Below are 16,483 nucleotides of genomic sequence, written 5' to 3'. Positions count from 1 at the left end.
AATGCAGGAATATCTCATTTTCACTCTGTTTCCCCCAATAGTAATTTATACTAATAAAAGGGTAATATGCTAATTAGACCGGATCAACTGGACATCTTCCAGTCGTCCTGCCTTCCTTCCGGACAAAGCCATGGTGGTGGGGGCCGAGGCAGAGGCGGTTAGGGGCAATCAGGCTGGCAGGGAGAGCAGTTAGGGGCAATCAGGATGGCAGGGGAGGGCAGTTGGGATGATCAGAGGAGGGCAGTTGGGATGATCAGGCAGGCAGAGGGGTTAGGGGCAATCAGGCAGGTGAAGTGGTTAGGAGCCAGTCGTCCCAGATTGTAAGAGGGATGTCTGACTGCCGGTTTAGGCCCCATCCCACAGGGATCTGGCAGTCGGACATCCCCCAAGGGGTCTCGGATTGGAGAGGGTGCAGGCCAGGCTGAGGGACCACCTGTGCATGAATTTTGTGCACTGGGCCTCTAGTCCTATATAATAAAAGGACCGACTGAACAGCAGAATGACTGGTCAGCAGGGGGTGGAGCCGGTGAGCAGGTGGCACCAGGCCAGCCAGGGTGTGTGCCAGCGGGCAGAAGGAGGGGATGGCGGTGGGGGGGGGGGTGGCAGCAACCAGCAGTGGCAGTGGGGAGATTGGGGGCTGTGGGGCCAGTTGCTTGCCAGCTGGTGCCATCTCCTGATCAGCCTGCCTGGTTGCCTACCACAGAGGGAGTCCACCAGTGGTGGCAGCAGTGGGGCAATAGGGGGCGGGGCCGGCCGCTTGCCGGCCGCGCTGTTCCCTGATTGTTCGGCCTGGTCAGACATCTCCTGAGGGCTCCCAGACTGCAAGAGGGCACAGGCTGGGCTGAGGGACACCCCCTGCGTGCACGAATTTTCGTGCACCGGGCCTCTAGTATCCCATCATCTCTAATAAAAGAGTAATATGCAAATTAACCATCACTCTGCTACATAAGCCACGCCCATCAGCCAAGCCACGCCCACCAGCCAAATCAGGGCGAGTATGCAAATTAACCCCAGCTAAGATGGTTACCAGAAGGGAGGCTTGGGTTTCCCCGGCAACAGAGGAAGCCAAGCTTTCCACACACTCTGGTGGGCCCAGGCCTCCACTCAAGGGTACAAAGTTTCAATTATAGAAGGTAAACAAATCCAAACAGAAATGGCGGCAGCCAAGGATTGAGCAGGAGGCTTGGCTCCGCTCCAGACTACAAAGTTTCAATTGTAGAAGGTAAATAAATTCCAGATACCAGGGCCTCTGCTTGGGTCGCCAGGGGCATGGCTGGCCTGCAAACCACCACAGGCTCCTCGCCCAGGCCTCTCCATGCCCCAAGGGAACCCCGCCCTGATCCAGGACACCCTTCAGGGCAAACCAGTTGGTCCCCACCTGTGCACCAGGCCTCTATTCTATCTAATAAAAGAGTAATATGCAGATTGACCATCACTCCAACACACAAGATCAAGATAGCTGCCCCTATGTGGTGAAAGATCATGCCCCCATGTGGACATAAGATGGCCACCACAAGATGGCCACCAGGGGAGGGCAGTTGGGAGGGACCAGGCCTGCAAGGGAAGGCTGTTGAGAGGGACCAGGCCTGCAAGGGAGGGCAGTTGGAGGCAATCAACCCTGCGGAGGAGGGCAGTTACGGGTGACCAGGCCGGCAGAGGAAGGAAGTTGGGGGCAAACAGGCTGGCAAGGGAGCAGTTAGACATCAATCAGGCTGGCATGGGAGTGGTTAGGGAGTGATCAGGCTGGCAGGCAGAAGCGGTTAGGGGCAATCAGGAAGGCAAGCAGTTGGGAGCCAGCAGTCCTGGATTGTCAGAGGGATGTCCGGTGGGATCTGGCCTAAACGGGCAGTTGGACATCCCTTGAGGGGTCCCAGATTGGAGAGGGTGCAAGCTGGGCTGAGGTACACCCCCCCGCCCCCATGCACGAATTTCGTGCACTGGGCCTCTAGTATAACTATAGTACAATATCAGAGCAGGAAATTGACATCAGTACTTTATCTATAGAGGTTATTCAGATTTCATAATTTTTATATGCACTCATTTGTGAATTTCTTATAAAATTTATAATTTGTGTAGATTTGTGTAACTACTGCCATAAATGAATATATAGAACTCTTCCATCTCCATAAGGCTCCCTCTTACTATTCTTTTATAGTCATAGTGTGTAGCTTGTCTTTTTGTTATATTCTTTTAAAAAGAATCTTTATTGTTGAGATTATTACAGATGTTCCTCTTCTCCCCGCCCCCCCCATAGCTCCTCTCTACCCGGTTCCCACCCCACCCCAGGCCCTCACCACCCTATTGTCTGTATTCATAGGTAATGCATACATGCATATAAGATCTTTGTCTAATCTCTTCCCGTACCCTGCACACCCCCTTCCCTCTGAGAACCATCAGTCTGTTCCATTTCCATGCCCCTGATTCTATTCCAGTCACCAGTTTATTCTGTTCATCAGATTTTTTTATTCATTTGATTTTTAGATTCAATTGTTGATAGATATGTATTTGTTGTCACTTTATTGTTCATATATGTTTTTAAAACCTTTATTGTTCAGATTATTACAGATGTTCCTCTTCTTTCCCCCCTTGCTCCCCTCCACCCAGTTCCCACCTCACTCCAGGCCTTCCCCACCCCACTAACCTCATCCATAGGTGTAAGCTCTTTGTCCAATCTCTTACTGCACCCCCCACAATCCCTTCCCCCTGAGAATTGTCAGTCTGCTCCCTTTCCATTCCCCTGATTCTATTACATTCACCAGTCTGTTCTGTTCATCAGATTTTTTTATTCATTTGATTTTTAGGTTCACTTGTTGATAGATATGTATTTTTTGTCACTTTGTTGTTCATAATTTTTTATCTTTACCTTTTTGTTCTTCTTCCTCTTTTAAGAGAATACCCTTCAGCATTTCATGTAAAATACTGGTTTGGTGGTGATGAACTCCTTTTGCTTTTTCTTACCTGTGAAGCTCTTTATCTGACCTTTGATTCTAAATGATAGCTTTGCTGGGTAATCTTGGTTGTAGCCTTTTATTGAAAGGGTTCCCTGATCCAGCTGCAGTTTATTTGACAAATTTTTAGCCTGAGAAAGGACAGATCATTCATATGCAAAAGCCCCTGTGCACAGCTTGGGTGGGATTATAAAACTGGATGGGGTGGGGTCTCAGGGAATCAGCAGGGTGGAGCAAACAGAAATGGCTGCCAGTAAGCCCTGCACAGGGGAGGTTCCTGCACAGGAACAACAACCGCTGCGAGCACCTTCGTCTGGAAGAAAGCCTCCCCTGAGTTCCTGCCCCGATGCCAGAGGGAATGAGTTTGAGTTAGTTCCTGCACAGATCATTTAAGAGGAACTGCCTGAGACTCCAGCAGCCTCCATCCCTCTCATCAATTCCTGCTGGGTTTCACAGCCAGAAATTATGAGGATTCTCTTCCCAGTATTGGAACCCCGGGCTGGGGGACCTGATGTAGTGCTGGGTCCCCCTACTCCTTAGGGGGATCTCCACAGCCAAGATATCTCTCTTGGTAGGACAAGTATTTTTAATACTTTGTTAAGGCCATTTGTGATCTTTCTTTGGGGTCTGCTACTAGAAGTTTTTTGGATTCCTTTGGTGGAATCATGTTTCTCTGATTCTTTGTGGTTACTGTAGTTTTGCAATGGTGTCTGTGCATTTGAAGAAGCAGTTACTTCTGGCAGATTTTATAAAGTAACTTTAATAAGGAAAGACCTTTACTTATGTGTTGGGGCACACTGGAGTGACCTTTGGTCTAGTGGTGCAGGTGTGTAGTGGCTCCAGGTCTGATGGGCAACATTGGCCAGATAGCAGGGGTTCACAACCTAACCGACTATATGATCCTTGACAGCAAGAGCTGTGTTTGTTCCATTGTGGCTGCAAGGGCGGTGGGGTTTTCAACAGCATCAAGAGGTCCAGTGGTGAGGGACTGGGACAGGCAGCAGTGGCAGCCAAATTTAGTGGTATGCAAATTCTTGGGGCTAATTGCAGGCACAGGAGTACAATGGTGAGATACGGTTCCAGTGGCAGGGGTTGGGGCCAGCTGTGGGCACACAAATAGATTAGAGTGCCTGGGCTGTCAATGTATACTCATGTAGTTATAGCAGCTACCTACGAAGACATGCAGGGCAGTGGGAGCTGGTGATGGAGTTGAGGCTAAAAGTGTGCAGGTGTGTGGCTGCAGGGATTAGCTGTGGGCATATGTGACAGTGTAGTCCACTAATAGTCAGAGCTGGCTCTAGGCACCTGGGAATCTGCAGGGGACTGGGCTAGTGGTATACACATCCCCAGCCACAGAGGCCAGGGCTGTCTGCTGGCACAGATCCTGCTCGGTGTTGGCACGAGTTGGGGCAGCACTAGTGGGGGTGGAGTGTGGTTGGGCAGGACTCAGGCTCCTGGAATTTGTGAGTGTGAAAACCTGTGGGGCTGTCAGCAGTAACAATTTCAGGGGTTTCACAGCATCTGTGCCCAGTTGGTTTCCTCAGCCTCAAAGGCTACGGGGGTCTTCTGCAGAGTTGGACACAAAAAATCATGGTCACTCATGCCACATGGCCGATACTGGTAGTTCTTATTCTTCTTTGTTCTTAACTATCTCTAGACTTATCATCTATTCCAAATCAGGTAATTTGTACAATGCCCTGAAAGGCTGGGGAAAATTATCAATCACCCTATTTCTCTTTTCTCAGCAAGGGGAAGTCTCCCAGGCTGGGAACTTCCCTCCTGGCACTGAGCAGCACTGGCCTGGGGGAATGAGATGATGCAGACAAAATAAGACTATTTTCCCTATCCACTTTTTACAGTTATTCTCAGGGATTTTTTGCTCTACTCTGTTGCTGATTTTCTTGAGTGAACTCCTGAGCTCTCTTAGACCTATTTTTGTCTGTGGATAGTTGTCTAATTGTTGTTTTTTTGAGGGGGTGGAGGGAGTGGAGGCAGGAGTCTCCTACTCCAACAGGTGATGTTACTCCAGGCTTATCTCATTGATGTGATGCTACCTGTAGGTTTGTGTTTTTTTTTAAATATTTTTATTGAGGTATTATATGTGTACATATCTTACTATTAGCCCCCCACCCCACACCCACACATGCCCTCCCCCCCCCCAGAGTTTTGCGTCCATTGTTTATGTTTATATGCATGCATACAAGTCCTTCGTTTGATTTCATAACTCCCCCACCTTTCCCAAACTTTCCCCCTGTAATTTGAAAGTCTGTTTGATGCTTTACTGTCTCTGTATCTATCTTTTTGTTCATCACTTTATAATGTTCTTTACTATCTTCTATCACTGGTGAGAAAATGTAAGGGAAAGGGATTTCCATGTTTAAGAATAGCAAATAGATTTCTTATCCTTTCAGTATTACCTACTGTTTTATTTAAAAGCTGCCATATTAAACATCCCCTTTTCAAGTTTCTCATGCTGTAGATATAAGTAAAGGTAGAACTGGTCTGAGGCAGCAACCAGTTTGCTAAAGCTATCTGTCTGTCTGTCAAGAATTCCTTTCTATCCTGCACAGCTCTGGAGGATGTACTAGGTCTTATTCCTCTCTATTCTCCTGGAGGAGCAGTTTCCTCAACATATGGGTCATTTGCCTTGAGAAAGAGATTGGAATATAAAGGCTGGAACCCACATCAGGTGGCTGGATGTTTCCTGCATCTTCATGAGATGCTAGGCATTGGGGATAAGTATTTATTGAGTATCTAGCATAGGGCCTGCTACTAAGTAGACAGTCACTAAATATTTGTTGAATAATTAATGACTGTTTAACAACTGTTGAGAACTCCAAAACTTACACGGGGCAAAATGTCCTTTGCTTCCGCAGCCCCATTTTATTTATTTATTATTTATTTATTTATTTATTTATTTAAATTTAATAAATCTTTATTGTTTAGATTATTACAATTGTTCCTCTTTTTCCCCCCATAGCTCCCCTCCACCCGGTTCCCACCCCACCCTCTGCCCTTACCTCCCCCGCACTGTCCTCATCCATAGTTGTACGATTTTTGTTCAGTCTCTTCCCGCACCCCCCACACTCCTTTCCCCCTGAGAATTGTCAGTCCATTCCCTTTCTATGCCCCTGATTCTATTATATTCACCAGCTTATTCTGTTCATCAGATTTTTTATTCACTTGATTTTTAGATTCACTTGTTGATAGACATGTATTTGTTGTTCATAATTTTTATCTTTACCTTTTTCTTCTTCTTCCTCTTCTTAGAGAATACCTTTCAGCATTTCATATAATACTGGTTTGGTGGTGATAAACTCCTTTTGCTTTTTCTTGTCTGTGAAGCTCTTTATCTGACCTTCAATTCTGAATGATAGCTTTGCTGGGTAATCTTGGTTGTAGGTTCTTGCTATTCATCACTTTGAATATTTCTTGCCACTTCCTTCTGGCTTGCATAGTTTCTGTTGAGAAATCAGCTGACAATCGTATGTGTGCTCCCTTGTAGGTAATTAACTGTTTTTCTCTTGCTGCTTTTAATATTCTCTCTTTGTCTTTTGCTCTTGGCATTTTAATTTGATGTGTCTTGGTGTGGTCCTCTTTGGATTCCTTTTGTTTGGGATTCTGTGTGCTTCCTGGACTTGTAAGTCTATTTCTTTCACCAGGTGGGGGAAGTTTTTGGTCATTATTTCTTCAAATAGATTTTCAGTATCTTGCTCTCTCTCTTCTTCTGGCACCCCCATAATTCTGATGTTGGTACGCTTGGGGTTGTCCCAGAGACTCCTTACACTATCTTCAAGTTTTTGGATTCTTTTTTCTTTTTGCTTTTCCAATTGAGTGTTTTTTGCTTCTTTGTATTTCAAATCTTTGACTTGATTCTTGCGGTCCTCTAGTCTGCTGTTAGGTCTCTGTATAATATTTTTTATTTCAGTCAGTGTATGTTTAATTTCTAGTTGGTCCTTTTTTATATCCTCGAGGGTCTCGCTAAATTTATCAGCCTTTTCTAGAAAATTCTTGAAAAACCTTATAACCATGGTTTTGAATTTTATATCTAGTCATTTGCTTTCTCCATTTCTTTCATTTGTGATCTGTTTCTTTGTCTCCACATTTTTGCTGCTTCCCTAAGTTGGTAGAGTAGCTTTGTGTGCTAGGTGTCCTATAGGGCCCAGTGGCTCAGCCTCCTCCAGTTACCTGAGGTGGACACTTTTGGTGCACCCCTTTGTGGACTGTGTGCACAGTCTTGTTGTAGTTAAGTCTTGATTATTGGTATCACTGGGAGGAATTGACCTCCAGGCCAGTTGGCTGTGAGGATCAGCTATGTATACGCTGGGAGAACTTCTGTGCTGGAGACACCCTTATGGGAGAAGACTTGCAAAAGCCTCTGTGCTCAGCTTGGATGGGGCGGAGTTTCAGGGTGGAGCAGACAGAGTTGGCTTCCCGTCAGCCGTGCCCTATGAGGACCCTGGGTCTCAGTGTCCCTCGGTAATTGCTGCAAGCACCTCTGAGAGAAAGCCGCCTTCAAGTATTGCCTGCTGCCAGACAGTCTAGTTTCTCCCCGAATGAGTCTGGTTTCCCAGAAACTCGGCTGGAACTGGAGCTCAGCACAGTCTGGAGCTTCCGTCTCCCTCCCGCTTTAGAAAGCCAGCCACGCACTCAGCCGCCCATGCACTCAGCAGTCAATCCTCTCTGTGGGCGCGCGCTTCCGGACCTCTGCCTTCCGCAGCTCCCCTGAGTCTCTTTTCCTAACAGTCCATATTCCCCCGGAATGAGTTTGGGTTCCCAGAGTCTTGCCCGGGACTGGAGTTCAGCGCCATCAGGAGCTTCCATTTCCCTCCCATTTTAGAAAGCCAGCCGCGCACTCAGCCACCCGTGCACACAGCCGCCCGTCCTCTCTGCGTGTATCCATACCTCAGCCTTTTGCAGCTCCTCTGAGTCTCAATGTGCTTTCCTCTTTCCTTTTAGTTGTAGAATTTCCACTTAGCCAGCTTTCCTGTGGTTCTGGATGGTGTTCGTTTTGTCTTTTAGTTGTAGTTTTGATATTGTTGTGTGAGGCAACAGTTTAGGTGTTTACCTATGCCGCCATCTTTAATTTCATTTCTGTCCTTTGCTTTTAACTCTAGTCCATTGGTCCATTGGGATTTATGAAAAGTGCCATTTCTATAGCTGAGGATGAAACTTGGAAGAGAATTCGAACATTGCTGTCTCCAACCTTCACCAGTGGAAAGCTCAAGGAGGTAAGAGTATAAGAGGATACTTAATATGAAACTTAAATAATACATCTGGGGACAGGTAGAAAGTAAGATAGTTTCTTTCCAAGGGTAGCCTGCTGAATTTGAGCTTCCTAATAATGGTCTTTTATCTTTATGTCCTAGAAGTGACATTATAAGAATCATTATAAGATATCACTTACTACTCCATGCTTGAGAAAGCTAGGTCTTGAGTCTTCATATTTAACTTTGGATGGTGTTGTATTTTGTGTCTAGATGTTCCCCATCATTGGCCAGTATGCAGATGTGTTGGTGAGCAACCTGAGGAAGGAAGCAGAGAAAGGCAAGCCCATCACCTTGAAAGAGTAAGTAGGAGGCCAGCTGCTGGGATTCTGAGCTCTGCTCCAAGACCCCCCAGCCGCCTGCCAGAGCCGAATTCCCACTGAATTACTATAATGACCAGACAGAAGTGGGTGTGTGGTGTTAGAACTCCAATGGGCTACCCAAGAGGATGTGGCTCCTCCAAAAAGGCAGGGCAGCCAGGAGAGAAAGATCTTCTCCTGTGCACACGAACCAGGATTAATCTGTCTGCTTAGTTGTCACCTTGGATATCCTTGAAGACAAAAATACATAGTTTAGAGAGTAGAAACATGATTGTACCAAAGTTTTCAGTGTAGAGAGTATGAAACAGTAGCAGGGGAAGGCACTGGTACATATTGGTGGGCAGTGGGTGAGGCTGGGAAGTTACAATGTGGAACTTGGAACAATTTAAACATCATGTTCTTGGTGAGGATACCAGCAAAATATGAAATATTAAACCTTACCACCACTTCTCCTGTCTTTAGTCTCAAAATAAAGAAAGTCCTGTATAGACTATGGATAGGGCAAGCATGTCATTTATTGTCTAAAGTAAGATACTTTTTACTATGTAGGAACAACGGAGGTAAAGTGGGGCTGATCTGGGAAAACTGGAGACACTTACCTATGGGATTCTCCCCAAATCGATTCTGGAATGATTTTTTAATTGTTATTTCTTAAACTAGGAGCATTCTTATTTCTTACATTTTACAGAAATGAGTCTGCCTTCAAGGCAACTTGAGATCACTGGACTTGAGGAGAGTGGGTCTTTCAGGAGCTTTAGCAGGAGTGCAGAGAAGGAGCGATGGCATTCCTGGCAACTCAGACCAGGATGCTGCTGTTCTGTAATGTGCTGAAGCAGAATCAGCTCTAAGTATAGACACTGTGGTGAGGCAAGACCCAGGTCAATGTCACCTTTCTTGACTCCACTAGGAGGAGTCATTACCTACCTTTTGTTCTGCTCAAGCACAGTATGGATACTATTGTCCAGACTCAAAACACACTACTGTAATTTGTCTGATTTTGAGTCTCCATCCCTCTGACTGATCTCCTATTACTCACAGGTGGATCTAACTTTCCTTGGTGTCCCCATAACCCACCACAGGGCCAGTTGCATGACTGGCATCTGATAAACACCTCATGATTTTTTTAAAATATATTTTTTATTGATTTTTTACAGAGAGGAAAGGAGAGGGACAGAGAGCTAGAAACATTGACCAGCTGCCTCTTGCACACCCCCTACTGGGGATGTGCCCACAACCAATGTACATGCTCTTGACCGGAATCGAACCTGGGACCCCTCAGTCCGCAGGCCGACGCTCTATCCACTGAGCCAAACCAGTTTTGGCAACACCTCATGATTGACTGTGACAGGAGCATAGATTCTTTACATGATCCAGCAGATGGTTTTCACAGTTGTGTGGCTCTTTGTCTGGGTATATGAATTTACATGTCCTTCCTATTGTACGTGTTGGATAAGGATAGTAAGGAGGTGCTGATTTTAATTTTCTATGTCTTTATTTCTCTACTCAGCATCTTTGGGGCCTACAGCATGGATGTGATTACTGGCACATCATTTGGAGTGAACATCGATTCCCTCAACAACCCACAAGATCCCTTTGTGGAAAATATCAAGAAGCTCTTAAAATTTAATTTCCTTGATCCATTCATTCTCTGCATAAGTACGTGGACTACTATTTTTCTTTCTCTTTCATTTCCTAACTCCTTTCCCCACCTCTCTCTCTCTCTCTCTCTCTCTCTCTCTCTCTCTCTCTCTCTCTCTCTCTCTCTCTCTCTCCCCCTCTCTCCCATCCTCTCTTCTCTGTCTTTTTTTATAAAAGCTCATTTGAGATATAATTCACATACTATAAAATTCATCCATTTAAAATATCAGTTCCATCATTTTTACAAACTAGTGCCTGTTGACAGATAAATGGTTAAAATATGTGGCATAGATAGATAGAATGGATACTATTCAGCCATAAAAAAGAAGGAAATCCTACCTTTTGCAACAACATCAATGGACCTTGGGGACATTATGCTAAGTGAAATAAGTCAGAGAAAGACAAATACTGTATCATCTTACTTATATATGGAATCTAAAAAAATACCCATACTCATAGAAAAATAAGAAATGACTTGTGGTTATCAGAGGCAGAATTTGAGGATGGGGGAATTAGATGAAGGTGCTCAAAAGGTATAAAATTTCAGTTATAAGATAAACAAGAGTGTAGATTCTTAAAGTTCTCATTACATGAATAGAAAAAATTTTTAAACTATGTGAGGTGATTTATGTTAACTAAAATTAATATGGTAATTATTTTGTAATATGTATATGTAATTCAGAGATATATACAGCCATCATTATATTAATCATTAGAATATTTTTGTCAACTTAGATATATGGTACTTTAAATTTTTTTTAGCCTTTATTTTGTGTGTGTGTGTGTGTGTGTGTGTGTGTGTGTGTGTGTGTATGTTATTGTTGATAGTATTATATATATCTCCCATTCCACCCACCCTTTGTTCCCCTCCTCCCGGCCCCTACCCCGCCCCCGTACTTTTTTAAATCTCTACTGGAGCACATGCTTAAAATGAGGGAGAGAGGGGAAGAGAGAGATTGAGAGAGAGAGAACAATGATGTGAGGAAACATCCACCGGTTGCCTTCTGTATGTGCCCACCCCCAAGATTGAACTTGCAACCCAGGCATGTGCCCTGACTGGGAATTGAACCAGCAACCTTTTTCATGTATAGGACCCCACTCCACTAATTCTGGCTGATCTATGGTATTTTTTACTTTAAAATCCCCTTAGCCAAAAGCAACCTCTAATCTATTTCTGTCTCTATAGATTTGCCTATGCTGGACACTTCATATAAATAGAATCACATATGTGGGCTTTTGTGGATGGCTTTTTAAAATTTAGTTTTTAAGGTATATCCATGTTGTAGCATATATCAGTACTTTTTATTTTATTATGGCTCAATAATATTCCATTTTATGGACCAGTAATTATGTTTATTCATTCATCAGTTGATGGACATTTGGATTGTTTCTACCTTTTGGCTATTGTGAATAATGCTACTATTAACATTTCTGTACAATTTTGTGTGTGTGTGTGTGTGTGATTACCTGTTTTAATTTTTTGGTGTTTCTTTTGGTTTTACTTCTACACAGGGGTGGAATTGCTAAACCCTATATTAACCCCTGTTTACATTATCAATGAACTGCTAAGCTTTATTCTACAGTAGTGACACCATTTTACATTCCCATCAGTAATGTATGAAGGTTCCAATTTCTCCACATCCTCACCAACACTTGGTTGACATTTTTCTATCTTTTGTATTATAGCCATTGTAGTGGATATGAAGTGGTATCTCATTGTGATTTTTATTTGCATTTCTCTAATGACTAATGATGTTGAGCAACTTTTGATATATTTGTTACATCTTTGTATGTTTTTTAAAAATTGATTTCAGAGAAAAGGGAGAGATAGAAACATCAACGATGAGAGAGAATCACTGATCAGTTGCCTCCTGCGTGCCCCCTACTGAGGATCGAACCTGCAACCTGGGCATGTGCCCTTGACTGAAATCAAACCCAGGACCTTTCAGTCTGCAGATCAACACTTTATCCACTGAGCCAAACCAACTAGGGTGGTATCTTCTTTAGATAAATTTCTATTCAAATCCTTTGACCATTTACATTTGGGATGTTTTTCTTGTTGAGTTGTAAGAATTCTTTATATATTCTAGGTAAAAATTCCTTATCAGATATATGAATTGAGAATTTTTCTCCCATTCTGTAGGGGTCTTTTCTTTTTCTTGATAGAGTCCTTTGAAGCATAAAATTTTTATTTTGATGAACTATAATTTATGTCTTTTATATTTTATTGTCTATGTTTTTGGTGTCATGTCTAAGATCCATTGCCAAATATGTCATAAATAGTTACCCCTTAATTTTCTTCTAAGAGTATAAAGTTTTAATTTTTATGTTTTAACTTCTATTCTTTGATCCATTTTTATTTTGTTTTAATATATGGTATAATGTCTGAGTCCTACTTCATTCTTTTGCATATGGCTACCCAGTTGTCCCAGAACTATTTTAAAAAGCCTGTTTTTCTCAAATTAATGAACTTAGAACAAAATTCAGTTTGCCTTAACCTGAATAGACATTTTTTCCAGGCTTTCACTATTAAGTATGGTGTTAGCTATGGATTTTTCAGACTTCCTTTAACAAGGGAGGAAATTCCCCTCTATTCTTAAGGTATTGTTTCTATCACAAAAAAAGGTGTTGCATTTTGTCAAATGCTTTTGTTGCATCTATTGAGATGATTATATGGTTTGTGTTTTTCTATTGGTATAGATGTATTACACAACCTTACATTTCTGGGCTAACCCCAGAATTTATGGTATATAATTCCTTTTATGTACTTCTGAATTGAGTTTGGCTAGTATTTTGTTAAGGATTAGTGCATCCATGTTCATAAGATATATTGGTCTGTAGCTTTCTTTCCCTGTGATATCTTTGTCTGGTTTTTGTATCTGGGTAATACTGGCCTGCGCCATAAGTTTGGAAGTGTTCCCTCCTTTTCTAGTTTGTGAAAAGTTGGTGTTCTTTAAATATTTGGTAGTATTCATCACTGAAGTCATCTGGACCTGGGCTTTTCTTTGTTGGTAGTTTCTTTAAAAATATTCGTATTGATTTCAGAGAGAAAGGGAGAGGGAGAGCGAATCAGAAACATCAATGATGAGAGAGAATCATTGATCGGCTGCCTCCTCTACATCCCCCACTGGGGATTGAGACTGAAACTCAGGCATGTGCCTTGACCAGGGATTGAACCGTGACCTCTTGGTTCAACCACTGAGTCATGCTGTCTGGGCATGTGGGTAGTTTCTTGATTACTAATTTGAGCTCTTTTTTGCTATAGGTTTATTCAAATTGTCTATTTATTTTTGAGTCAGTTTCTATAGTTGTGTCTTTCTAGAAAATTGTCCATTTCATCTAAGTTATCTAGTTTGTTGGCATACAGTTGTTCATACCACTACTTTAAAGTTTTTTATTAATGTCAGTAGTAATCTCCCATTTTTCATTTCTGATGCTAGTAGTTTGAATCTTCTTTTGTCTTGGTTAATTTATTTAAATGTCCTAAAATTATTGTCTTTTGATTTCATTGATCTCTATTGTTTTTATTTATTATTTTATTAATTTCTTCCCTCATATGTAGTATATGCTTCCTCCTTCTTGCTTTTGATTTTGTTTGCTCTTTCTTCTCAGTGTGTTAAGGGGGAAAGTTTGGTTATTGATTTGAGATCTTTGTTCTTTTTAAATGTAGACATTTATAGTCATAAATTTCTTTCTGAGTGCTGCTTTTGCTACATCCATAAATTTTGATATGCTTTCTCTTCATTTTTATTTATCTCAAAGTATTTCCTAATTGCCCTTTTGATTTCTTATAGGACCCATGGGTTATTTAGGAGAGTATTTTTTAATTTCCACATAGTAGTGAGTTTCCCAATTTTCTTTGTTATTGATTTCTAATTTCATTCCATTATGGTTGAAAGACATACTTTGTATTATTTCTATCTGGTGTACGAATTCTTTTACAATATATATTTTGGTATATATTAATGTTATTATACAATGCACAGTTCTAAGTATTACATATGTCTCCTTTTTCCCCTGATTGACCCTGCCCCTGCCACTCCCACCCCCGAGGGCAAGCCCCCCATCGCCCCAGTGTCTGTGTCCATTGATTTTGCTAACATGCATGCATACAAGTCCTTTGGTTGGTCTCTAACCACCCCTCCCCTGCCATTTGTCTCTGGATTTATTTTTGTTCATCAGTTTATGTTGATCATTATATCTCACATATGAGTGAGATCATGTGATATTTATCTTTCTCCGACTGGCTTATTTCGCTTAGCATAATGCTGTCCAGTTCCATCCATGCTGTTGCAAATGGTAAAAGTTCCTTCTTTTTTATAGCAGCGTAGTATTCCATTGTGTAGATGTACCACAGTTTTTTAATCCACTCATCTGCTGATGGGCACTTAGGCTGTTTCCAAATCTTAGCTATGGTAAATTGTGCTGCTATGAACATAGGGGTGCATATATCCTTTCTGATTGGTGTTTCTGGTTTCTTGGGACATATTCCTAGAAGTGGGATTACTGGGTCAAATGGGAGTTCCATTTTTAATTTTTTGAGGAAACTCCATACTGTTTTCCACAGTGGCTGCACCAGTGTGCATTCCCGCCAGCAGTGCACAATGGTTCCTTTTTCTCCAACAATGCACAGTTCTTATAAAATTTTCAGAATTATTTTAAAAGACAAAGAAAAAATAAGACTCACCTATGATTAAACTCTCACATGCAATCATTGTTTACATTTTAGTGTCTAGTGTTCCGCTGTGTCCATGCACGTGCATCTGAATACTATTTCTTGAACAGTGCGATTAATTAAAGTATCAGACACTGCTCTGGTTTATTCAAAGACAGTCTACTTAATAGATAATGGCAAAGCTGTTCAGGGATGTAATCCTGTTTCTTTAGTCACTCAAAAGATGGGGAAGGGACCACTGATCTACTGCTGTAGTGATGGCCCGTATGTGTGGACTTGCCCTCGCTCAGCCATGGGCTTGGAAGTCAGAGCAAAGAGCATAGAGGGACTGGCTCCTGGCTGAGAAGCCTGGTGTCTTTCACTCTTCTCATCGGTGGAGAAAATTATAATTGCTCCCGGTACGTTTTGTATTTTCATTGTGCTTTCTTTTTTTCTTACAGCACTCTTTCCATTCCTTGGCCCAGTTTTTGAAGCATTTAATATTACTCTGTTTCCAAGAAGTGTGACTGATTTTTTCAAAAAATCTGTAAAAAGAATGAAAGAAAATCGCCTCCAAGATAAACAAAAGGTAAAATCTGGTGGTGATTACATGAGTATGTTCACGCTTTTGATAATTTATTGAGCTGGATACATATGATTTGTGCACTTTTCTTTTTTTTTAGACAGATAAAGGACTGTAGGTTTACAGGAGGAAAGTTCTAACATTTTATGGGGAATGAAGAAGGTGGAGGTTAGGAAAGAAAAGATAAGTCAGAGAGACACTGTCTGAAATGTAATATAGTAATGGGCACAAAGGTCAGTATATCACTGCATAAATATTATAGAGATGAAAAGTTTTCCACTTTCTTTCCATAAATTGTCAAAGTATAAAAAATTACTGTTTGAAAATTATTTTCCAGGTATCATACTTCCCCAGGTTTTAAATTGGCAAACACTCATCAATTCCAAGCCTCTTATTTTACACATCCTGCAGTGGAAGTTCCCATCAGGCCCCTGGTGGAGTGTACTCTGTGTTAAACTGGAGCCTGCTCAGAGACTGGAGAGGGCAGTAGTCTTCTCCGGGCATTGAGGTTGCAAGCTGGCTAACCCAGCCTTGCCTCCATGGGCCTGGAGGCCAGCACAAGAATGTCTGCAGGCCATGGGGATAGGGCTGGGCACCCCAGAATTACACTGGAAGTCAGCCTTGGGCACCATGGCTGCTTTCCCTCCCTAGATGCTCCGCAAGGAAAAAATAATATAAAAGTGACTGCCAGGTGGCTCCCAACAACCGGCGTGAATGTCAGTGGGATGGCTCCAGATTCTGGGCTGGCAAGGGTGGTTTTACCACCCGCCCGGAGATCCTATTGTGTCCTGGGCCCCCCACCCCCCTCAGGATGGGTGCCAGATGCAGGGCTTATGGCTGGCGAGCGCTGCTGCAGTGGTGCGAGCCTCTCCCAATTGGGACTGACTGGACGCAAGCCCATGGCAGGTGCAGTGGGGCTGGGATGAGCAAGAATGGCAGGTGGCATTGGACTGTGGGTTTCAGCCCAATCCCCCACAGGCCACCTCAAGGGGCCCCACCCATGCAGGAATTCGTGCACTGGGCCTCTAGTATTGTAATAATTCTCTATGGTGACAGATGGGTACTGGAAATAT

General features: G+C 42.7%; 1 protein-coding gene across 2 annotated transcripts in view; it reads left to right on the top strand.

Annotated features, from left to right (window-relative positions):
- Positions 1–16,483, top strand: part of LOC103286223 (cytochrome P450 3A12) — a 49,775-nt gene that overhangs the window by 14,326 nt on the left and 18,966 nt on the right. For both annotated transcript variants that reach the window (XM_054714914.1, XM_054714915.1), the window contains 4 exons: positions 8,066–8,179; positions 8,429–8,517; positions 10,043–10,191; positions 15,289–15,416. In XM_054714914.1, the coding sequence (XP_054570889.1) occupies positions 8,066–8,179; positions 8,429–8,517; positions 10,043–10,191; positions 15,289–15,416 (480 nt within the window). The remainder of the gene's footprint in view (positions 1–8,065; positions 8,180–8,428; positions 8,518–10,042; positions 10,192–15,288; positions 15,417–16,483) is intronic.

Source organism: Eptesicus fuscus, chromosome 4, assembly GCF_027574615.1.
Source record: "Eptesicus fuscus isolate TK198812 chromosome 4, DD_ASM_mEF_20220401, whole genome shotgun sequence".
In the NCBI taxonomy this organism is placed as follows: Eukaryota; Metazoa; Chordata; class Mammalia; order Chiroptera; family Vespertilionidae; genus Eptesicus; species Eptesicus fuscus.
Note: the sequence above shows the minus strand (reverse complement) of the source record. Positions and strands in the feature narration are given on the sequence as shown.